Source organism: Typopeltis vanoorti, chromosome 18 (assembly GCF_054136105.1).
Source record: "Typopeltis vanoorti isolate ZY-2024b chromosome 18, IOZ_Tvanoo_1.0, whole genome shotgun sequence".
Taxonomy (NCBI): domain Eukaryota; kingdom Metazoa; phylum Arthropoda; class Arachnida; order Uropygi; family Thelyphonidae; genus Typopeltis; species Typopeltis vanoorti.
Window position 1 is genome coordinate 39552950 of NC_143566.1, and position 27027 is coordinate 39579976.

A 27027-nucleotide genomic window follows, 5' to 3' on the forward strand; every position below is an offset into this window, starting at 1 on the left:
GTTCTCATCACTTGCCTTAGTATCCCATAATGCAAAGCATATCCTTGTGGACATGTATAATGCTATGATTTAAGGGAAGGCTCACTACCCAGACTGGTTTCGACCTTTATTGAGGTCTCATCAGTGACAGCCAGACCCAGAGGTGGTGATACTAAGGTGGAAGTAATGGAGAAGTCATATTTACCTATACAAGTTGCCAAAGGGTGTCACACCCCATTATTAAAATTCTCTGGATTAGAGATAAGTTTATGGAAGTTTTTTAACTTGGCTATGCCACTAATTATATATTTGGTTTTATCCTTTATCCAAGAGTAAGCAAACAAAGTTTGTGCCTGAAGAACTTTCAGGATTAGGGCAACTAGTGGTAAAGGTGGTATAAGTTCCCATCGCTTGCTTCTGTATCCCATAGGGGGTTGAGTTCGAGGTTATATCGTAGTGTGTAGTGTTCGTGCAAGCTCCTGATAAGATAAGTATTATTTTCAGTTATCGTTGATAAAATTAGTTAATATTGCGTAGTTTTTTTGCCTTGCGTATTTTAGTGCGTCTGTTTGTGTGTTTTTGGTGTATATAACTTATTATTTGATAAAACACGTTGCAATAATTATGGCACCTGTACGAAGGAAAATGGCAGCCAGTAATGATGGTTCGCCATCGTTATCAAAGAACAGTAGTATAAAAGAAATGAGTCAGTGTACTAGCTGTGAAATGTACGCTTTACGGAGTGTAGTCGGAGTGTGGATCGATGATAATAAAGGATTGAATGTGTGTAGAAAATGTAGGGAGAATGAGGAATTGAAATGTATTTCGGATCGTGAGTGTGATATTTTTGTCAATCTTCAGAATGAAGAAAATAACGATATGACAAGAAACGGCAAGATTGTACATGAGAATTATGAGAGTGTGAATGTAGAAAGTGTGAATGATAGTATTAATGGTTTCTCAGAGAATAAAAAAGAAGGGATAGATGCAATGAATGAGATCGCGTTGTTGAATGGTGCGATAGAAAGGGCAAAACAGCAGCTAGAGTGCATGAACAAAAGTCGAATGAATGAACCAACCAATAATAAAAGGTATGACAGGAAAAATAGGCGTATGAATGTGAACATGAACAAAATGAAGGATAGAGTGCTGTATGGAGACTCGTTAGTATAAGGTGTGTTAGTAGAGGATTTGACAAAATCGTACCAACCTGGTGCGACCATAAAGGATGTAACTGAGTCTATTAGAGAGCAAAAGGAAAGGGTGAAAGAAATGATTGTTGTGGCAGGTACGAATGATTTGAAAGGAAATAAAATGAAAATGATAGAAGACCTGAATGAATTGTTTGAGGTAGCAAAAGAAAAGAGTGAAAGAGTTAGAATGATTAGTCTTTTGCCACGGTATGACAGTGAAATGTTTAAAAGGAGGACCATAATTGCGAATGACTTTATGCGTGGGTTATGTATGACGAGTGGTGTGGAATTTGTGGACGTGTGGAGTGAGTTTGATGGGCGAAAGGATCTATATAAGATGGATGGCTTGCATTTGAATGGTTATGGTGTAAGAAGACTTGAGAAAGTGCTGCTGAATGTAGTGGATGTGCAAATTCAGGGAAACTAGATTCGTTAAGGGGGGGGGGGGGAGTAGATATACAGTCCTTAGGGAGGCAGTTGAATGTAAGAATGAATATAATATGCTAGAGCAAATAAGGACAACAAACCAGAGTGGGATAGTTAATATAAGGCATCAAGGTAGGGTTGGGGCTAATGCGGGTCTTAAATTCATGTACACTAATACTAAGTATTAGGAACAAGAAGGAAGAGTTTTTGGCCATGGTTGGCACTTCCAGACCACAGGTTATTGGTATTAGTGAAACATGGCTGACTGTAGATGATATAGCTAGTGGGATTGAATGTGATGGGTATAGTGTGTTCAGGAATGACAGAGAGAATAAAATGGGGGGAGGAGTATTGTTGATGATAGCTGATGAGCTCCAGCCAAGGAGAATAGAAGTTGAATTGCAGGATAGAGAAAAGAGCACATTTGAGGCCATTTGGTGTGAGATTATGGCTAGCAGAACTAAATATACAATTGGGTGCTGCTATAGACCAGGTGATGGAAAAGATGGTGGTGACAGTATGCACAAGCAAATAGAAAAAATGAGTGGAAGGAGGGTGATTATTATGGGAGATTTCAACTATGGTCGCATTGATTGGAGTGAGGAGAGGACACACGGGAGGAAGGAATTGGATTTTATGCGGTTATTAAGGGATAACTATCTGCGACAGCATGTAATGGAAAATACTAGGAGTCAGAGAGTGCTTGACCTAGTAATTACATCTGAGGATTTGGCTGTAACAAATATGACCACATTGCCACCAATCGGTGAGAGTGATCATAGGGTCTTGACTTGGGAGGTGGCTAAAGGTGTAGAATTTTCAATTAAGACAGGGTACATGTGGAATTATCGGGCTGGAAAGTATGACAAGCTTAGGAGTTTGATTGGCTCAGTGCCATGGCATGTACAACTGCAAGGACTAGAAGTTGATAGTGCATGGGAGGTGGTTAAGAAGTGCTTGCATGAAGCAATGGCTGACTGTATACCTAAAGTCCGAATAATAAATCAAGTAGGGGTTAAATGGATGAATAACACCATTAAGCTTGAGCTGGAAAAAAAAAAGAAACAACTATGGAGGGAATTTAAGGAGAAAGGTGACCGACAGGCACATGAATGGTATAAAGCGCAGGCCAGAAGGGTGACGAGTGTGGTAAGAAAAGCAAAAAAGGATTACGAAAGAACATTGGCCATGCAGGCTAAAGAGAATCCTAAACAGTTTTTTAGATATGTAGCAAGTAAAAGGAAAAATGTACATGGCAGAATGATTTTAAAGAATGCCGATGGTAGAGAGTTAACTGAATCAGTTGAGATAGCTGAGTTACTGAGTGAGCACTTTGCAAGAATATATCATCCAGGTGGTGACATTATGTTTCCATAAACTATGTTTCCATAGTTTAAAAAAAAATGTAAAAATCATATTAAAAATATAAAATATAGAGCTTGCAAGTCACCTCTACATCCACTTCACAAACATTCTCAAAGGAAAACAAATAATATGCACCTCTTTCCTCAACTTAGACAAACATTTCATGATCTGTATTGACCACACCTTTTAAGCAGCTACAACCACCACAGGTAAATCTTAACTGTACAAATTTCACTGTATATGATTCCTTTTACCATAAGGAAAACATGTGATTTGTGCATCCTGATATTCCATGCAAGATAAGGTCAAATCTGGAAATGACTTTTCTTCGACTTTCTCTGTCTTATATTATTCTTGATAGATGCATAATGTATATCATTCATCTACTGTTTTGACCCCACCCCTAACTCTGATATAACTTCTTTGCCTTCTTATTCCTGAAGCTTGATTTCCTATGATCCATCTACATAAATAGTGAAGCTGCCTTCCTTCAAAAATGTGTTGACAATCCCAAATAGCTATCTTCTTGCTAGCTGACCTGAAGCCAATTACAGTTAATCCAACACCTGTTCTTACTGTGGCTTATTGCTCACTGAAAAAGTTAGCTATCAACCTGTTAATGTGTTGAGCAAAACCCACTAATTTTATTACATCCCACAATTTCATATCCAGAACAAGATCAAATGCTTTGGAGGAGTATATGAAACACATTACTATAAGAAGGCTAAATTCTTTATACAGAGATGTGATCTCTGGTGTCCTTGTTTTCCTAAAAATTTGCTTGTTTCTCCAACATCTTTGCTTCAATTTTGGCCTCAATAGTATTTAGAATGATCATGATTGTTGATAAGCTGTTTAATTGCTGTTTCAACCTTATGATTAAGTAGAGGAGGTTCCAAATTGAAATTTTTCTGATAAGAGAGCTCTTCTGAAGTTTCTTTATCAACTGTGCAGTTCCTCAAAGTAATCTTTCCATCTGTTTTTGATTTCCAGTTTTAATACTGCCCAACTCCTGTCTTTTATGACATTTAATTTGTACTTAAACTTATGCTTTAGGTCACAAACTAAACAAAACATCCTTTTATAAATGTGCCTCTGCACTTGGAAATTCTTCACATTTATTAGCATAAAAATTTAAATTTCCCTTAGCGTGTCTCATTGGTTTTCTAACTTCTCTATAGGGATAATTCAAGCCCATTTTTTCTATTTAGATTCAGTTGATGTAGCAAGGATTCACAACTCTTTGTATAAGCATTCCAAGAGATTATTACTTTTCTTCTTCTCTTCCATCTAAGACGGATTGAGTCTTCCATTTAACAGGATCTTCCAGTCTTCTCTATTCCTTGCTTTTCGTTAAAAAGTTCATTAACATTTCAGGATGTAGAACTTAATGAACGAACTTTTTCGAAAAGCAAGGAATAGACATATCAGTCCTCGTGTCTCTTTCTTTCACTAACTGCCTCCTTTCAATTAGTTCTCACGTTGAATGAGATATCTAAGGATCTTCTAATTGCGTCTAGATAATTCTTGGGTGGTACTCTATATTATAATCTTGACTCCTTCCAAGAGCATCTCAATTGAGTTCTTCTCGCTAGTCTCCAAAAGATCATCCAACTGTGTTGATGTTTCATTTGTGAACCTATTTAAGAATTACTTTGGAATCCTAGGATGAGCCTGACTTAGAAGATTTCAGAGTCTCACTCTTATTTTGGCTCTTATTAATCAATACAGAAGTGTTCTTGGACAAGTGTGCACATCAAAGATGCTTGTCTTTCACTGTTGGAGAGCCAACATGTAATCAATCTAGTGCCCTGACATATCAATGTTAGATATCCAAAAATAGGCCCATTGTGAGGGTTTCTGGAAGCAGATATGGGTAATAATTAATTACATGGACAAATTCCAAGTGTTTAGTCACGGCTGTTACATTCACCCAGACCATGAATTATGCAGTGTAACTAGTGCAAAACTTTTATACCTTCATATATGAGCATTTCTGGGCAAATATCATCTACTCCGACTGCTTCTCCACATTTCAAGTTTTTGATGGTTTTTCTACCTCAAATATTGATAAGTAGTGCTGTTTGCATTTCTCTTGAATATATTATCTAATGCTGTCACTTCTTGTTTCGTTTAAGAGTTACTGGAGTAATCTACAGACATATAGAATATACGAATCTTCAGTTTTCATGTCATCTTTATCACCTTTAATTCCGTTTACAGTACTTTTCAATATCCCCCCCACAGAACATTTTGTCATCTTTTGATATTTATTTTCTACATTTTAACTAAATGCCTCACCACAACTTTTGTTTAGCTATTTTTATGTACAGCTTAGCTCTCTTACATTTTTCTTTGTATTCTTTTAATGCCTTTGCCAACTTCTTTGACAGAAACGTTCGGTATGCTTTCTTCTTTTCCAGGACTGCTTCTTTAATGTCATGTGTCTACCATGCTGCTTTATTTTTCTATTTTTGCAGACAACTTCATGCTGAATTAATGAATGTTTCCTTCAGAGTTTGCTTCTGGGACTCTAAGGTGTGGTTCTTGCTTTTGAACAGGTTAATTTTTTCTTCAATAATGTTTGTATAGTTGAGATGACAGTTTACCTGTAAAATCTGTTCAACTTTTTATAATTTCTTTATAAACATTTTAAAACTTTCTTGTTCTTTTCAAAGTGATATTAATTTTTTTCCTACTTAAAACTACCGTATATTGTCGCATATAATGCAAAAAATGTATGGTTAAAATTTATGGTCAAAAGTTAGGGGTTCGCATTATATGCGTATCTTAAAAAATATAACATCTTATTAGACTTGCATGCATAATATATACTACCTAATGCCTATGCAACCAAATCTACTTGACCCACTTGCATTCGGCGACCAATCGCGCATCGTATCTGCACATAAAGCCAGTAATGTAAGTAGTGCTAATATCCCGTCCCCTTGGCGGGATAATAACACAGTTATATCGGTTATTACATTTTAAATATTATTCGTTAAACAAACCTAGCCTGAAAATGAGCCAACAGAAATGTAAACGTTCATCTTTTGAAACAGGATTTAAACTGCGTGACATGCAGTTTGCAGAAGAACATAATAACAGTGTTGCTATGAGAGAATTTTTGAGCTCACTTCCACAGTGCATCATTATCACTTTAATTGTAACCTTCTGTCACCTACCACCCATTATTTTATTAAAAATGGCAGAGCAACATGATATCCTGGAATCCATGGTTCTCCAAGCCATGGATTCCGGGATATCAGAGCGTAATTTCGCTACTTTGGAACCGCTTTCTGGAGACAGGAAATGTTCGAAATCGTCTTGATGCCATAGGTTTATATGATGGAAGACCAATTGTTTGCATTCCATTTACTGCAAATCAAAAAAAAAAAAAAAAAAAAAAGAGTCCGAAGAATTTGGACACAGGAACACCACATTGGACAAATGAGGATTGGGCTCGTGTACTTTTATGTGACTAGTCCAGGTAAACTCTACAACCAGATTACCGACGTATCTTGATATGGCGTGAAAGTGGAACAAGAAATAATCCACAGTTTTTTCGTGAAAGACCCCAATATCAAGGTTGGAGTTGGATGGTATGAGCTGGAATAAGTATATGTGGACATACTGATCTCTATTTTATCAGAGACGGTTACTTAACAGCCCAAAGGTATCACGATGAGATTTTGGAACCTATAGTTTTCGTCCACATGCTGCTACAATTGGCCAAGAATTCATTTTTGTGCATGACAATGTTTGTCCACACCATGCAAATCTGGTACAAGAGTGGTTGAGGAAGAATGTATTGAACAAACGGACTGGCCTGCCTGTTCACCGGCTTGTAATCCAATCGAACATGGCTGTGATGCTTCAGGTAGGTGCGTTTCTGCCCGACTGGTGCCACCAAGATCGCTTCAAGAGCTCGAAATTGCTCTCACAGAAGAGTGAAGAAATATCCCACAAGAACTATTTGATCATCTTATCCGGTCCATGCAATCAAGATGTACCGCTGTTTTGGCTGTTAACGGAGACCATACGCGTTACTAAAAATTAACGAAAGAGTTTTTGGCTATTCTTGTTGTTATTGTTAAAATTATTTCATGCCAAAATGTACAATTTGTTAACTTTGTAATAAATATCGATTATTTAAACAGTATCTCATCAATTACACCCTATCCATAAGTAAGAAATATATATTCATGTATAAAGTACCCAATAGTTATAATTATTTGCAGAAATTTATAATTATTCCACAGAAACTAAAATATCCCCTAATTGTTTTGAACACCCTGTATATATATATATATATATATATATATATATATATATATATACAGGGTGTTCGGGATAAATTTGACATATTTATAATTAATTATATTTTTCCGTAAGTTACATGTATTAACACACATTTCTCTTCATTTAAAAGTTTGGACCCTTCTTCATTCATATACAAGATGTCAGAAAGGATGGATAGCTGGAACCCACCTGAATCATGGAAGAGAATAACTTGTATCATGATGATTCGTGCCCGCCATCAAAATAAGGATATTACGACTGCTGCCCAATGCTCCCTGAATACAGTAAAAACAATCAGGCATGAACTAGAGACTTGCAATGGTGACTACGAGGATGTAGCAAGAAGAAAGATCCCTAGCAGACGATCTGATTGCGTTCGTACAGCAGAATTCCTCGCAAATCTGCAGGAACAGGTGTTGAAGAACCCTGGCATTGGAATTCGGGCTTTGTTCGTGGAGTTGCTAACTGTAGTCAAGCCCTGGATAACAAGGGTAGCCAATGGTAGGCCGTATGTATGGCAGCAGGATTCGGCCCCTTGCCACACCTCTGGGAAAAGTCAAAAATGGTTGTCTGAAAATTTCTACGACTTCACCAGTCCAAATGTTTGGCCTCCAAACTCCCCAGACCTTAACCCCATGGATTATTTTGTATGGGGCGCAGTTGAAAAAGACACCAATCGCACTTCCAGTAATACAAAAGCCCAGTTAATGGATAAAATTAAAACAGTTTTTGCGGCCCTTCCCAGGGAGACTGTAGCATCAGCTTGTTCGAGGTTCCGAAGCAGAATTGAAGCTGTGATCGATGCTAATGGTGGTTATTTTGAGTAAATCTTGTTGATAGTATTGTAATTAACTCTGCCTGTAATGTTTTTTTGTCAATTCATTAAATTTAATAGATACAAAGAAGATTTTCTTTTTCCTTACGAAACTGTCAAATTTATCCCGAACACCCTGTATATGAACATAAGACATGATAATTAATAAATAAAATAAAATCGATTTACTTTATGCATATATTTTTATTAGTATAAAATGTTCAACTTAGTATCAAGAACATCTTTAGTAGGACTTTCAATTAAACAACAACAACAAAAAAAAAAACAGTAAATTTAACAATGAAACAAACCAACTACAGATACACAATGTAGAGCATCATGATCCAATTACATTAAAGTTCTAGCAAAAATAACTTTGACAAGAGTAAAAATAAAAAAATAAATAAGTATATAATTAAATTTAAGCTAATTCTGGAATTTGTGAAGGACTACTTCTCACAATAGGGATAATTCAAGCCCATTTTTTCTATTTAGATTCAGTTGATGTAGCAAGGATTCACAACTCTTTGTATAAGCATTCCAAGAGATTATTACTTTTCTTCTTCTTCTCTTCCATCTAAGACGGGTTGAGTCTTCCATTTAACAGGATCTTCCAGTCTTCTCTATTCCTTGCTTTTCGAAAAAGTTCGTTCATTAAGTTCTACATCCTGAAATGTTTTTTATTGATTTCAGCCAGGTGATTCTTGGTCTCCCATGTCAGTTCTTGTGTCTATGATATCAGCCCTTGTGTCTCTTTCTTTCACTAACTGCCTCCTTTCAATTAGGAACAAATCGCCATGACTCGCCGTTTCCCGAATGATGCTAACTCAGCTATCCAGGCACTCGAAGATGATCTTTCAAGCACCTTAAGCCACGAAATTTGGTTTATTTTATATGACATCTCGTGCACTGCATCGGAGAAAGAATTCAGAAAAGTATGAGATCGACACATCAAAAAATTTGAAATTTTAAAAAAGAACTATCTCAAAACCACAACTTCCTATCGAAACGATAGTCAACCTTTCGTCATTTAGTGTGAAACCTGAAGCACTCGACACCCTCGCACGTGGCCACAACTTCACCATTGTGCCCAGAAGAATACCTGCTGAAGATATTATGATACGAATTGAACGCGGGATACGACACCTTCCAAACCACGTCGGCAATGATATTAGACTGGATGTGGCTTGTGTTCTGACCAAAGCTAAACCACCAAAAGCCAACATGCCCAGTAAAGAAATTAAATCTCTACTAGAATTAAAGAAAAACAAGAAAGCCCTATTGTTAGATCGGGCTACTTACCTCCCTATTGAGTACAATCCCACCAACTCGCAAATTAGAAAACTCCACAGGCTCCTTAAGAAGGTCACTTCTTGGCCTGTGGAAATCACTAACAAATTAAAACCATTTAACTCCATACCCCCCCCACCCCGTATTTATGGACTCCCAAAAATACATAAGGAAAATGTGCCATTACGTCCCATAGTGGATGGCATTGATTCCCCCCACATACAAACTAGCTAAACATTTGGCCAAAGCTCTCTCACACTATACTGGCAACACACCTTCACACATAAAAAACTCAGCCCACTTCAAAGCCAGCATAGAAAACCTTACACTCAAACACGCTGACATAATGGTCAGTTTTGATGTCTCCTCCTTATTCACAAATGTCCCACTCAAAAAATCCGTAGAGCTAATCCAAGCTAAATTTCCTTTCGATATCACAGCCCTATTTCAGTTCATAATGAACTCAGGCTATTTTGTTTGGCAAGGAAAATTCTACAAACAAATAGAGGGGACAGCCATGGGTTCACCACTCTCCCCCACCCTTGGCTAACTTTTATATGGAGACTTTTCAAGAGAAAGCCTTAAACTCTGTCCCACAAAAACCAACCATTTCGCTTCGCTATGTTGATGATGTGTTCGCTCCAATCCACTCCTCTCCTTCCTAACACACTTAAACAACCAACACCCCAGAATCAAATCACCCTGGAAGAAGAAAAAAACTACTGCCTTCCTTTCTTAGACACACTAGTCACCCGCCAGCCTGATGGAACCTTCGTTTTCTCAATCTATAGAACACCCACCCATACAGGCAGATACATTCACCAACAATCCCACCACCCCACCTCGCAACAATATGGAGTCATTAAGACACTACACAACAGGGCTAAACTTATCTGCTCAAATGACAATGCCCTAACCACAGAACTAAACCACATTCTCAGCCAATAGCTACCCCCCAAAAAAAATATTGAAACCAGTAACCCCCCCCACACACACACAACAAGGATTACTTTAAATCCATCACCATACCCTGTATCAGAGGCACCTAGGAAAAAATCCTAAAAAAACACAACTTAACTTCTTGTTACAGACTATATAAAAAAATTGGCATCCCTTATCCGCTCTACTAAAGACCAACCTCTCCCCCCACAAACAGGCAGGACAGCAAATATCAATTTCAGAACACAAGGACTGCATCCAATTTCACCAATACAGCCACTCTGGTCTTGCTGACCATGCGCTGGATACCTGCCATAGAATAAGGTGGAAGAAAGCCACGATAATACACCATAGTAAATACAAATATGAAAGGCTTTTCATGGAATCAGCTTAGCCCTAAGAAACAATCCAAACCTCAACAAATTTGGCTGCATGAGACTGCCTCAAATTTGGGAAACCTACATCAGGACCTTCAGCCCAATCGCCCAAGAATACCAACATTGTCCGCCTGATGGGGGCACCATCAGGACTTTAGGAGAAATAACAGCTTCCTGCTTTGTCCTCACTTACTGTTCGTGCACGTGTCTTGTTCTTAAGTTTCTTGAAAATGGCAACGTGACGTTGCCGAAATATTGAAGTATATTAAAATTAATTTTAATGTATATCCTAGTTTACGTTGTAATTTCCTTAAATTATTTAGTAAAAAAAAAAAATATATATATATATATATGACTAACTGTGCTATTTGTTTTCTTTTCTAACTTGTTTTATTTATTTTTCTTAAGCATTTTAATTTCAAATGCTAACAGTTTTTTTTTTCACTCTATTTTCTTAATTGTCCATACTTCTTCTCCATAGATAACTGTTGGTATGATTATTGATTCATATAGTTTGATTTTGGCTTGTTTACATATCTTGTTTGTTTTCCAGATTTTCTGTAATTTTCCCATGGTGGTCCATCCTATCGCTATTTTGTGTTTGATTGTTTCTGTTATCATGATGGAGGCTTGATGGAATGTATACAGCACTCAGAAAGGATTAACATAGGTTTAATACTTCCTATATTTCATCCTAGTCACTAGGACATCTTTGGGGATTACAAAAACAACTAATGTAACATGAACACAAATATTATACAATACTAAGCCCAACTACATGGGTGACACTAAAGTCCTATCTAGGTGGGGCGCCCTCTAAGGGTGGTTGTAGGTGGCCTTTAATGTAAGGTGGGATCTCTGGTGACGAATGTTTCCCAAATTTTCGGAAGCTTAATGCAACCGTATTTATTGAGATTTGGTTGATTTCTGAGAGCTGCTGCTTCTAAGAATAGTCTCTCTTTCTTGAATTTGCTATGGTCGAGCATGGTGGTTTTCTTCCAAGAGAACCTGTGGGTGGTGTCCAAGACATGGTCAGACAAGCCTGACTGACCATAGTTGTGTTTACAGATGTAAGACTTGTGTTCCTCCAGGCAGATGGATGCCGATCTGCCTGTATGTCCAAAGTATGTCAGCTTGCAGGAATAGGTACTTTGTAAACTCCAGGCAGAGAGAGAGGAGGGAACTGATCTTTAGTAGAATGGATAAGGGTAACAAGTTTGTGATGGGGTTTATATGCTGTGTGTAGGTTGTACTTTTTTAGAATCATGGCTATTTTTTCGGATGGGCCATGGATGTAGGGTATGGTGATGGCATTTTTAAATTCTTGTTGACAAGAAGGATGGGAAATGGGGGAGGAACTGGTTATTTTTTTGATACTGTGATCGCTGTAGCCATTGGAGAGGAAAGTGCTGTGTATGTGGTTAAGCTCAGTAGTGAGGGCGGTTCCATTGGAACAAAGATTGTGGGGCTCTCCTGGTAAGAGTTTTAATAATGCCATATTGTTGAGAGGGTTGGTGTGAGAGTTTGTGAATGTATCTGCCTGTGTGTGTGTGTGTGTGTGGGTTTTCTGTATACAGTGAAGGCAAGTGTACCATTAGGCAGGTGTGTAACTAAGGTGTCTAGGAAGGGTAAACAATTGTTCTTTTCCTTTTCCATAGTAAACTGGATTCTTGGATGTAGGCTGTTGAGATAACTGAGGAAGGAGTCTAACGTGTCTGGGCCATGAGGCCAAATAGAGAACACATCACCTACATATCTTAACCAGATAGAAGGTTTGAGAGTGGCTTAGTCTATGGCTCGTTTTTCGAAATATTCCATATAAAAATTGGCAAGAGGGGATGAGAGAGGGGGATCCATGGCGGTTCCCTCTATCTGCGTGTAGATTTTGTTCTTCTAAGAAAAATACCCAGAGTTAATGGCAAAGGAAAAGAGATATAAGATGTCAGATGGAAAAACGTTTTCTAAGAGAGATAAGGTGTCAGTTAAGGGAATATTGGTAAACAAAGAGGAGATATCAAAGTTTACCTATATCTGCGTTATTCAAGGTTAAATTTTCTATGAGGGCATTAAAGTGGATAGAGCTTTTTATATAGGATGTGGACCTTCCAGTGAAGAGGGGGGGGGGGTTCAGAGAGTTGGCCAGCTGTTTAGACAGTCTGTAGCAAGGTGCATTGGTGGCATCTGCTATAGGTCTAAGTGGGCAATTGGGTTTGTGGATTTTTGGTAAACCATATATTGGGGGGGTTAAGTTTTTTCGTGATGTCAGGGGGCCAGGAAGATACTTTTTTAAGTAAGATTTTTAATTTCTTGACTTGTGTTTTTGTGGGATCGTGTTCTAGTGGGATGTAGGTAGCGCGATCTCGGAGGATAATATTCATTTTACAATTGTATTCACTGGTATTAAGAACGACTGTGGCATTATCCTGATCCCCTCTTGGTGATGACGATACTTTTTTCTTTGCGTAATTTCAGGAGAGCCGTGCACTGGGCATACGATAAATTACTTTTTGGAGGCGAAGAATAAGCGAGGATGTTGGCTATCTCTGATGGTAAGCGACCGATCCCATGTTCGATGTTAAACATTACATCAAGCACCGCCACTTCCTTCGGAGCATCGGCGAAATTACGGCCGAGGCATAGGCCGCTGACGGCATCGTCGTTGAGCCTTTTGGAAGAAAGGTTTACTACTGTCTGGAGCAGTTGATTTTGCGGTTGTGGTTTGTCTTTAACCAGGTTGTTATATTTCTTGACGTGTTTATTTTTTATTTTTTGACATTCTTTCTGTGCGGAAGTATCCGAAATGCGAGAGAGAATCGACCAAAGTTCAGGGTTAAGAACGGTGGAGAGCCTCTGAATGTAAGGAGCCAATGGCGGCGTTCGTCACTGAGAGGGTGGCACGAGTCGAGGCGATCTGCTCGTGTAGTAATGCCAGGCTGGCACGGTTATATATGCAGAGGGCTTTTTTGGAATGGAAATTGGCCTTTAGTTTAACGCAGTTCGGTATCACTCTTGTATCCAGACATCTTTTTAAAAAGATGTCTTGAACTCACTGGGTCTCTTGGAAGAAAACTACCATGCTCCACCATAGCAAATTCAAGAAAGAGAGACTATTCTTAGAAGCAGCAGCAGCTCTCAGAAATCAACCAAATCTCAATAAATACGGTTGCATTAAGCTTCCGAAGATTTGGGAAACAATCATCCTGGAATGTAAGGTGGTACCACCTTACATTCCAGGCCACCTACAACCACCCTTAGAGGGTGCTCCACCTAGATAGGACTTTAGTGTCACCCACGTGGTTGGGCTTAGTATTGTATAATATTTGTGTTCATGTTACATTAGTTGTTTTTATAATCCCTGAAGATGTCCTAGTGACTAGGACGAAATATAAGAAGTATTAAACCTATGTTAATTCTTTCTGAGTGCTGTATACATTCAATTAAGCCTCCAACATGATGTCCTCATAGCACTTAAGCCTCTAAACACGAATTGTTTCTGTTAGTTTTGATCCAAGATATATGAAGTTATCTACTTGTTCCATTTGTTCTCCATTTAGGGTGAGTGAGATATTAGTTTTGTTCCTCCCCATTTTCATCACTTTTGTATTTTGTATATTTATTACCATATCATATATTTTAGAGGTTTCATTTAGTTTGTTTATCAATCTTTGTAGTTCATTTGTGGTTCTTGCAATAAGAACAAGATTATCTCTATATCTGATATTATTTATATTTAGTCCATTGATATTAATTCCAGGGTCATCATCTATTGCATTCTTCACAACTTTTTCTAGATATGTGTTGAATAGGCATGGGGATAGTGGACATCCTTGCATTACTCCTTTTTGGATTTCTATGGATCCTGTTGTGATGAGTCCTTTTTAATTATTGCATTTGTCTTAGAGTAATATTTTATCAAAAGCTGTATTATATATTTATCTATTGCTTTTTCTAGTAGAATTTTAAGAAGAATTTTTTTTATTACTTTTATGAAAAAAAAAAATTAAATTCATTTTCTTCCAAAGAATTTGGTGTCCGATGGTGATAGCATGCTCAGCAAGTCCCGACTGCTCTGGCTCGTAGCACTTAAGACAGTCTAAATGTTCAATCACAACATGGAATCGCAACAGGTAGATCTGGCAACATACTAGATCTACCTGTTTGGCCAAAACACGATAAACCAGACTGGCAAGGAATTTGATCCATTCCAGGATGGTCTAAAGGCAAACAATTATCTTTAGATGAGCCTAGAAAATTAGATATCTTGCTGATAGGATGGAAGGACACTAGTAGGCCAATGGATCTAGGCTCAGCTGAAGATAAAAGTCTGCCTTTAGACCAGCCTGGAGTGGATCGAATTCCTTGCCAGTCTGGTTTGGCTATACATTCTAAGATGCCTTTAACATAAAAAATGGAGATATGACAGGCCACTTCTTTATCTGGAAATTTTTATTGTAGGAGAAAATGCAATACTTGAATAACAACAGCACACACTGGTTAGATTCATCTTCAATATATTATGCTCTCCATGTTTTATGCATACTTTTTCAGATGTTAATTTTTTTTCCTTAGTTATAGCATATAGTAAGTAATTTCCCCACCTTCACCCTGCCAATCTTCCAAGCACAGTATATTGTCTTAACTGAAAAATCCTGAGTTACATTTAAACATTTTGCCACATTTTAAGGTAACAAAATTCATAATACTTAAAGACATTAAAAAAAATTAAATACAATGCATGGAAGACATAAAAAATAATTTTACCCAAAAGTCAAAAGTCCTTTTTCAACTTTAAAGCATTCTGCTCTAGTCCAGTTTCCAGGTGCTATGTCTTCCAATATTTCATCCTCTTTTTCCCTATCAAACCCTCTACCTCTGTTCCGATTCTTTCCCCGAGAAATACGTGATCCACGCCCTTTTGCACCGCGTGTGCGTGTTGAAATAGATTCCTCATCTTCATCGGTGCTTTCCAAATCAGAGAGATCAAGCATATGATCATCAGTGCCAAATCTTCTCGTCTGTGTGCGCCTTCTTGGTTCTTGAATTATCAGATCATTCTGAAAGAAAAAAATCTCTCCTAAGATAGGGAATACAAGAAATGTAGCAGAATGATATATACAGTCTCATTCACTGAATTACTTTTAGGCAATAAATACTTGCGAACTAACTTGATAAAATTAACATGAATGAAGTAATGTACAGTTAAATCTAGAAATACATCTGTTTGCATTATATTTAATTTTATGTATTGATTTTTTTTTAATGTTCCATAACAAATCTAGAAGAACAATAGGACATGTTCTCTTCATAAGGAACAGATGTATGTTTCATTGTCATGAAAGCTCAAGAAATTAAAAAGATGAAGGTGAGTTCATGGTATCATATAGCAGTAACAGTGTTTTACATTTCAGAAACTTGCCGCCTCCCCCAAAGGCAAATCATCGAGATAACACAAGAAAGATAAAAGGTAAAAATACTATGAAGTGGATAGTAGATGTACAATGCAGACAGTGGATCGTGTAGAGCTGAGCAGAGGGTAGATTCTGTCTTCTGCAGAGTCATAAACATTCTATCCAACCCTCTACCTCTGTTCGATTCTTTCCCCAAGAAATATGTGATCCTCACCCTTTTGCATTTTCAAAGCCAAAGTTGTTTGTTCATGAGCAGGTATGCTGTCACTCAAGTAGCCAAAAATATACATCGACATGTTTCATTCAAAATAGCTGGTGTCCCAATATTACTTTAGTATAGTCCATAAATGCATCAGAGAACTCAACTAATATGCAGACAGACAGAATATTCAAATAAAACGAACTACTCTGGGTTGTGTGGTAAAGCAGTAAGCCTAAAATTATAAGAGATGTGAACTTAGAGCACCATGAATCTAGTACCAGGTTTTCAAAAATGTAAGTAAACTCTTTTTAATGTAAACTGTTTACATGGGTTTGATCAGAATAAATTACACTTCATTTTTGTACAGCAAAATGAGAGCATTCAATATACATTAGTGCACTAATTTCAAACCCAACCAGTAAGGCTTATAGTGGAACTGGAAAATGAAATAATTTTTCTTTACCTAGGCTTAGATTCCACCCCCAATTTCTCACATGCACAGTGGTTGGTTGAAAACTTATACTTTATCAGCACCATAGGCAAGCTAAACATTTTTTTTTTTAAATTTATTTTTTATACAGACCAGTAACACTGTACTAAAGAGTTTCCAGTAAATACAGGGCTTTTTCAAGGTACCTTAAGTCTCCAAAATAAGCAGGTGGTGGTCTCACACCAGGCAAAGAAATTCATCTCCTTCATAAAGAAAATAACAAACGTCCATGCCCAATAAGAGATTCAAACCAACACATGCTGCATGGAGAGTAATTCCATTAACCCTTCAGCCAACTAGGCCAGCCAAAGACGACGAACTGCAGGTGAATGTCACAGTGGATGCACACAGCTAACATCAGTATAACAAATAATACAGTGTAATGAACCACTAAAAAATTTTGGCCTAAGTCCCACTGCATATCACTAAGATCACTCTTACAAACAGCAAAATCTCAAAACTTTCTGGACAAAAAGTGAATTTTCCAGCAAATAACATTAAAATCAGCAGACAAAGAAAATTGCAAGAAATAGAAAAAAAAAGGAACACAATGCTTAATTTCAAAATGTTATTTTGGCATAAATTAATGTCATTACCTGAAATATTCATAATGAACGAGATGTGATTAAAATTAAAAAAAAAAAAAAAAAAAGATAAAACTAATAATTTCTAAATCAGAATTTTTAATCTTATGGGTCAAAAATCATTCTGACACAAAATGAATTGTCACCCATACATTCACTTTTTTTCTCCCCTCCTAATTGGCCAAATGGTTATCTGCTCTCCAGCCAAAAGGCTGCGAATTCAAATCCTACCATGGGCATGGATGTTTGTGATTGTCTGTGAAAATAGTAGTGGTAGACAGTAGATGGTGTAGATAATGCAGTTGGTGGATGAGGGGTGGAGATGGAGAGTTGTAGAGTATGTGCCCACCCTCGATGAGTCTTGGACTCCCTTGAGGTGTCAAAAATAGTAATAGTAATATCAATAAAGATCACAAATTTTAAAGTCCAATGAGATCTTAATATGTGATGCTGATTTTGCAGCAAGATAGAGAATAATGCACACGAGTTATTTCAAGACTTTGTTCATAAGACAGGTAATGCAATTAACGACAGATGTTAAAGGAATGTTGGGTTCATGAATTTTAATTTTGAGAGCCCACAGAATCTGGAAGAATAATCATAAAAGATTTTTAGCCTTTCCTTTAATATTTCATCCCAACTAAAGACATTATCAATCTTCTTATTAACTTTATTAGTCTGGCTAATAAGATCAGATGAGAGGGACAATAAATAGAAAAATCATGAAGCAGCAGAGAAATCTTTCTAAAGTACTGCTTCCCATCTTTTACAGCTACCATTTTGCCTTTGTCAGCTTTTAGTAATAATTAGTTCAGTATTTTTCTTTAAAGATTTAAGAGCATTTCAATTCCAGAATCATTAGGATTTTGGAATTGAATAGTGATGGAGGTAGTTTTCATTTAAAGTGAATCCAAGTAGATCGAATTGGATGAAACATGGAGAATAATATTTAGAAACTAATGAAGTTACTCATTAAGGGAAATGATTCCTATGTTGAAAAGGGCCAAGAATTTTTATGCTTCCCAGAGTTGTAATTAACCTCATTCTAGGTTAATTCTAATAACCTAGAATGAGCTTTAGGTTATCAAAAACACTTCTTTAATTCTGCAGCAGGTAAGAATCACCTGTGTTGCCTTTTCAATAAAATTATGCTGTTAATGCAGTTGATGATTTTGACTAAAAGCTTGTCGTATGTGCTGCATTGTTTTGACATAAAGTGTGTCAAGCCAAGATATCTGTCTAAGAATGGATAAATAAGTTGATATTACTGTAATTTGGGGTGAAGAATTAAAGAAAAACTAGAAAGATACATAAATCTGGCATTTCTTTAAGACCTGTCATTGACTAAACTGATTATCCCATGTAACAAATCTCTAATTACTTGTCTATATTACAATGAATCTTCATTAAAAACTGAATGCACCTATTAAAATCTCTTTAGACTTTAAAATTTATGATCTTTCTATAAAAGAAATGTTTCTTTAACATTCCTATTACCGATATTATTAATTTACTTACACAAGATTTTGTTTCCGATTATCAAACCTTTTGACTTTACTATCCATTCTATTTATTTTGTTAGAGATAAATTATATCAGCAGATCAAAGGTAAAGATATAGAAAGTCTCATTTCATATACTTTCCAATTTAGAAAGCAATTTCCACGTCATCTCCTTAATGACATTTCCATGTTGTGGAGCAGATATAGTGATGATATATTTGCTATGTGGAATGGTTCTCTACTTTTTTTTTTGTCTTTAGAATAAATACAATCTTAAAAAAAAAAAAAATCATCCTAGAATTCAGTTTATTCTAGAAAAGTAGAAAAACAAGCATTAAGCCATTCTAGATTTAATGATTTTTCATCAACCAGATGATAGTCTGCATTTCTCAGTATAGTGAAAAGAAATGCATAATGATTGCTACATCACATCATCTGAACTATTGAGACTGTGTTCCACCCTGCTCACACTTGATATTCTAAAACAACCTATTACTCAAAGAAGTGAATTGAAATCAGTCTGTTTCAATGAGTCCTTTATTACCAAAGTGTTTAACAGTTTTAGACTCCCAGAGTCTGTCTCAGGAAGATATCTCTTGGATTTCTCTCTAGGTTATGCTAAAGGAATATCTGAATGTAGTGCTAAAGTGCTGGCCTGGTTTTCTTTGTTCTATCAGGAGGGTTTGAACATTAATTTCTCCACCTAAAGAGGCTTTTTCCACTTAGATTCCCAGGTGTCTAACACATCCCCTTGGTATTTTGGTATTATGAACCTGAACCCGCCATATCATCTAAGCACAAGAGCCATTACGAACAAAACCATCAGCTCTTACTCAAAAGTATATTCCTTACAAAATATTAATATAAAAAAATTGAAAGACCTTTTTATATCATCTGAATTTGATCTGATCTTATTGCCTTCAGCTATACCGCCTGTAGTAAATATTATTGTATCAATCCTCTATTAATTTTTATTATAATAATAACTATTATTATTATTATTATATTAATAATAAATATTATATATATATATATATGACAGAATGATCATTGACTCGGTTAACATACATAGTTTTATGAAAAAAAAAATTGAATGACTAGAACCGAGATTTAATTAAAAAGGTTTTAATACAAACACACTACTAGTTTCGGCCTGTAACAGCCTTCTTCAGGTGACATTATAAAAGAAAAAACACTAAACACTGAGGGTTAAAAGACTATGAACAACATAGACAGTCTTTATACATAATTAGCATTAAAACGTTGTAGTTGTATTTTAAGCTGTTCTTTCATTTGTTGCATTGTTGGTAGAGTGCGTGCTTGTTGCATCACGTGAACGCCAATACATGATTACAGCTGAATGACTATCTGGGAGGTTGTAGCTTAAGTTGTTATTTAGATGAACAGGATTGAAGATGATTTCTCTCGATTCCACAATTTTTCTCTCTATTTCGTCACTGCAACGGAAGATGTTTGTAGATTTTTCCCAGCAGACTTTGTGACTTTGGTTATCATCATTAGGATTAGCCGAGAAGATATATATATAATGTATTATAATGATATATATAATATAATTATATATAAATATATAATATATATATAAATATAAATATAAAATATATATATAATTATATATAAATTATATAAATATATAATGTATATAATGTATATATATATAGTGTACATGCACGTGCGTGTGTGTGTGTATATACATATGATGGGGTGGTCCGAATATAATGAATAAGGACTCGTGGACCAACAGGGCCATAAGGGGCAATCACCTTGATTGTAAGGGAAGCGGCACTCCAATGGACCCCTAGCTGGATCTATCCTCTCCTTCTTCTACTTTGAGGAAGACCCACTTACTTTAATCTTTCCTATAAGACCTTATCAGCCAACTCTTCTTACTTTATGACCCTTGTGCTGCTATTAGAGTACTCGAGGGCCATGGGGTTTTTTCATTTCTGGCCTTACAACTATGTCCTCTCTATAAACCTTACTATATTTCTTCTTTAATCTACCCTTTCCCCTTCAATATGCCCTATTCCTCCTATGGGTTTAAATTCGGAAGAAGGCAAGTTCAGAAGCCTTAAGGTAGCAGCCCTACCACTGAACTATTCCATCTTCAGGCTTGTCCCCTGACATGGAGAACATAACCATACTTGTAAGCTGACAGAAAAAGATAATCGGATTGAATCTATGGGAAACGACCCTGGAATGGAAAAGGGAAAACGAAAATGGAAACGACAAAATATAATACACATAGCAAACTGGAATGTAAGAGGAATAGCATATAAAGAAATAGAATTAGACCAGTTATTAAATGAAAGAAATTTTAAAATAGCAGTAATCACTGAAACAAAAAAGAAATTAAAAGGAACTATGAGAACTGAAAATTTTAATGTGATATACAGTGGAGTTGACAGAGACCAAAGAGCACAAGCAGGAGTCATGATTTGGATTCATAACTCCCTTTCAAAACAGTTAAAACATTATAAATTATGGAATGAAAGAATAATAGAAGCTAGAATAAAAATAGATAGAGGCTATTTAACAATAATTGGTTTATATGCCCCAGAAGAAGGAAGAGAACAGGATAATATTGATTTTTATAATCAGCTACAAAACATATATAATAAAATAAATAAAAATGATTACATAATTTTAGCAGGAGAGTTAAATACAAGAATTGGAAACATGAAAATTAATAATAATATAGGAATACATGGAGAACACACTCTAAACAGAAATGGTAAAAAATTGATTGATTTTGTAGTTTATAATAACCTAAAAATAATGAATTCCTTCTATAAACATAAAGACATACATAAATATACTTGGGCAGCAAGAGGATGAAAATCAATATTAGATTACTTTATATTAAATGAAAAGACATCAAAATTTTCACTAGATGTTAGAGTTCACAGAGGATATGAAATAAGCAGTGACCACTTCCTTGTTAAAATAAAATTAAGATTACCTCCTAAATGGCTACAAGTAACAAGAACAGAAAGAAAAATCGAAACATTTGTTTATAAAACTAGACTATTGAATGACACAAATGTACAATGGCTATATGAACAAAGAATTAACCAGTATCTAGATAAAATAAAACAAAATGAAGAAATAGAAATAGAATGGCTTAATATAAAAACGATACTAAACGCAGCAGCAAATGAAAGCTTAGGAAAGACAAAAAAATTCAATAAAAGAAAAAACTGAAGATCTGGGATGATACAATCAAAGAAATAATCAAAAAGAAAAAAGAAGCCTATCACAAATGGTTAAGCAGTAAAAGATTAGAAGATGAAATAGAATATAAAAGAATAAGAGCCATAGCTAAAAGAGAAATCAGAAAAATACAGAATGATGGAATAAATTTGTTTTTAATTTAGAACATGATTTATATAAAATAAGACCCAATGTATATAAGATTTTGAAACACCTAAATGCAGATACCAAAGAAAACATAAAATTAAACACTGAATTGAAATTAGAAGAATTTCGAAATTACTACACAGAACTGTGGACAAGACAAATATTTTAAAAAAGACAACTGGCAAACAATTAACGAAAATGAAAAGGAAATAACTGAAGAAGAATTAGAAATCAGCCTGAAAGAAACAAGAAACGGAAAATCACCTGGAGAAGATAAGCTAGGTTCAGAACTATATAAATACACAGGAACAAGATTCAAAGGAAGACTCTTATTATTTTTAAATAAAATTTACTCAACTGGTATCCCCCCAATAGAATGGAAAAAAGCAACTGTGATTCCTATCTTTAAGAAAGGTAATAGAGATGACCCTAAAAACTATAGAGGTATCAGTATACTAAATTCATGTTACAAAATATACAGCAGAATCTTAAATAACAAACTAATGAAATATTCCGAAAACTTTATTCTAAAGGTACAAAATGGATTTAGAAAAGGATGATCATGTATAGACCCAGCCTTCTGCCTAAAATTAATAACACAGAAAAGAAGAGAATATAATTTAGAAACGCATATTGCATTTATTGACTTTGAAAAAGCATTTGACAAAGTTAAAAGAAACATATTATTTAACATTTTAAAAGAAAGACAAATACCAAATAATATCCTAAAAGCTGTCACAAGTATATATGAAAATAATCAAATACAAATAAGATTAAATCATGAGCTATCATATACAAGAGAGATAAACCAAGGGGTCCGACAGGGATGTCCCCTCTCAGCAACTCTTTTTAATATCTGCTTAAATGAAATAATAATAAAATGGAGTAAAATTTACATCAAGGAATTAAACTTTCACCTACAGTTAACTTAAACACTCTCCTCTTTGCAGACGACCAAATAATAATTACAAATTCTGAAGATAACTTACAGAAAGCTATTTTAAATCTAAATGAGATATCCAAAGATTATGGTATGATAATATCAACGGAAAAATCAAAAACTATGGCCTTTAAAGGACAAGATCCAGCAAGAACTAAAATAGTATTAGATAACAAGATCTTAGAACAGGTGAATTCATTTAACTACCTAGGATGTATGATCACTTATGAAAATGAAAAAAGATATAAACATAAAAATTGCAAAATATTTAAAAATAACAGGTGTAATTAACTCTATATTTAAACCAAACCTAGTTCAAAAACAAACCAGGCTAAAAGTATACAATACATTAGCCCTACCGGTCTTAATGTATGGAAGCGAAATCTGGACAATAAAACAAAAAGACAAACAAAGATTAACAACAGCAGAAATGAAGTTTATGAGAAAAACTGCAAAGTATACCCTATTTGATCACAAAAGAAACGAAGATATTATGAAAGAATTAAACCAAGAACCAGTAATTGAAAAAATTAAAAAATATAAACATAGATGGATGGAACACGTTCAAAGAATGAAAACAGAAAGATTACCAAAACAAGCCTCAAAGTACAAGCCATTAGGAAAAAGAAAACCAGGACGTCCTCTTAAACGATGACTTCTAAGGCCGGCCATACTAGGCCTAAATCCTTGATACGTATGATGATGATGATGATGATGATGATGATTATATATATATATATATATATATATATATATATATATATATATATATATATATATATATCATGTTATACAGTATCTCCACAAAAGACTAATCACAGGAGACCCACACTTACTATTATTCAAATAATGCTCATCATACCACTCCTTAAATGCATTCACCATCAAGGCAGTCACAACTCCATGTGGAAATCCATTCACTACTTCCCAAACAAAAAATACAGAGTCTCATTACCCTTACCAACCACACACTTACACAACCTCCAGGATGTGACCTTCTTGTTCTTTCTCTCTCTCTCTCCCCCTACTCGTAATGTATTGAAAAATTTACTCATGGCAATATTACAAAACTCCTTTAATAACTTGTAAGTTTATATTACATCCCTTCTTTAACATATATCAATTAATCTCTGCCACCCACTCACCCACACTTTTAACTTATCCTCAAAGGAGCATTCCACAGACCTGTCAACAGCTTGTTCATGCATCTCAAAATCCTATCCACCACCTCTTGATCCCAAGAAACCCAGGTAACCAAATCTGAGCACAGTAGTCAAAATGAGGATGAATCATCGCCTTACAAGGAGGGATAATAACCTTTATTTAAATAACATATTAACTAACTATTTATTCATGTAACAAATAATCTTTGTTAGTGTGTTTTTGAACATCGCAATAAACCTTTGAGCTATGTACCAACTTTTGCAATATGACCCCTGAAGTTTAACTCTGTCGACCATTCACATCCCCAAGACCATAGCTTCACCACTTTCATTAAATCCAGTACCATCAATGTGATACACAGCATGTAATATTTTCAACCAAAAGTGCATAACCTAACATTTTGCAACATTAAATTGACAACTATTATCCGTTGCCTATAATGCCAATTTATTTAAATCATCCTGATATCTACGAGGGTGGCCTGAAAAGTTCTCGGCCTAACAATGAAGAAATGCATTTATAATTTCAAAATTATTTTTATTTTTCAATATACTCTCCCTTAAGACTAATACATTTATTCCAGCAATATCCCAGCGCCATTATCCCGTGTGTAGTGGTTCTCAGTAAGATCTGCAAAATACCCCTGTACAGCTGCAATCACCTCTTGATTTGAAGAAAAACACTGACCAGCGAGGGGAAGAGTTTCGGTTTTGGGAAGAGAAGTCAGAGGGAGCCAAATCTGGAGAATAGGGGTGAATGTTTCAACAATTCATTGTGCAGATCCCTTAATTTTCTCATTGCTAAAGCATTTTTGTGGGCAGGTACATTGTCCTCATGAAAGATGATTTTTTTCTTCTTCTGCAAACCGGATCTTTTCTTATGAAATTTTTCATATAGTCTTGTTAAAAGATCGGAATAATAATTTCCAGTTATTGTTTTTCCCATTTCACGATAATTAATAAACAAAATGCCTTTAGCATCCCAAAACACTGACGACATGACCTTTCCTGCTGATGAACTGACTTCGTCTTCTTTGGCGCTGAACAACTGGCTTCTGTCCACTGTTTTGACTGCTGTTTGGATTCTGGTGTGTAATGGGGAATCCAAGTCTCATCCATAGTGATAAATCGATGCACAAAATCAGTTTTATTCTTGTTAAAATGCTCCAAGCACTGTTCAGAGATTTTCATGCGAGTGCGTTTTTGACCTGCTGTGAGCAAGCTCGGCACCCATCTTGCACAAAGCTTTTTCTTATGCAATTCTTCATGCAAAATATATCACACACGTTCTTTTGAAATTGCTATGGTCTCAAAGCAATTTCACGCACTTTGACTTGCTGATCATCCAATATCATATCATGCACTTGATCAATGATTTCTGGTGTTGTTAGACTTCTTGGACGCCCTTCACGTGGATCATCGTCAAGGCTGGTATACGGCCACGTTAAAACTCACAGCCCATTTCTTAATGTCGAAAACGAAGGAGAAGAGTGCCAATAAACGTTTATGAACTTTGAATGCATTTCTTTTGGTGTTAGACCTTCTTTTACAAAGAATTTTATAACCGCACAATACTCAATTTTATCCATTTCAAGGGATACAGACTACACTTTTGTTTCAGACATCTGTATAAAACAAACTACTTGATAGAATGACTTGCAATTTCACGTGGATGCTTATGACAGATTTAAAAACTTTAGAAAAAAAAATCTCGCTGATAGTGTTGCCATCTATGGTCGAGACCAAGAACTTTTCAGACCACCCTCATATATCACCTTTATCAACTACTGCCTTCCCAGCGTGGCATCAGCAGCAAACAAATGAATTCTTCTTAACTCTTCCCTTATATCATTAGTATATAAATTAAACAGTAGTAGCCCCCAGTATGGAATTCTTAGGCACTCCACTAATCACCTTGATTCTCCTAGCTTCTACTCCACCATATATCACTCACATGTGTCTGTTGAATATGGATATCCATGCTACAAAATTCATATCTGTTCCCATTTGCTCCAATTTTTGTAACAATTTCCCATGTGGTATTCCATCAAATGCCTTTGCAAAGTCCAGCAGTATCATGGTGGAGTCATTTCCTTTATCTAATTCTGTGTCATTCTATTATAAAATATGATAAATTACTAAAACAGGATTAACCCACAAAAAGCCATGCCGTCCACCAGAATATCATATTTCCATCCACACCCTGCTAAATTTCATCTTTAACCATCACTCGTGCCATATTAATTGGACTGTAATTTGCTATTTTTGTCATGGAGCTATATTTATGTAATTAAGCTATCTTATTCCCTTTCCACTCCCTTGAAACCTTACCAGAACTGAAATTCATTCTGAACAATTTTATCATAGGCACTATCAATTCTTTTGCACATGGACTAACATACCACCCAGTCGCAATGGTATATCCTTCTTCTTATTGTGCTATCTTCTATCGAAGGTCAGCGACCATCTTGGCGAACAAACCGCGCTCCTGTGCTAATCTGAGCAGTTGTGCACTGCTCTTTCCTGTCCACGTCTTGATGTTGTCAAACCATGATATTCTTTTTCTTCCTCTAGTTCCTTTGCCATCAATTCTTCCTACCAAAATAGTTTGTAGAAGTTGGTATTTGCTGTTTCTCATGATGTGTCCAAGATATGATGTTTTTCGTTTCTTGATTA

General features: G+C 35.7%; 1 protein-coding gene across 1 annotated transcript in view; it reads right to left on the minus strand.

The window, feature by feature from the left end:
- kis (chromodomain helicase DNA binding protein kismet) overlaps positions 1-27027 on the minus strand; it is a 945984-nt gene that overhangs the window by 520675 nt on the left and 398282 nt on the right. Inside the window, exon 25 of the mRNA XM_090408660.1 lies at positions 15447-15739. Within this exon, the coding sequence (XP_090264786.1) occupies positions 15447-15739 (293 nt within the window). The remainder of the gene's footprint in view (positions 1-15446; positions 15740-27027) is intronic.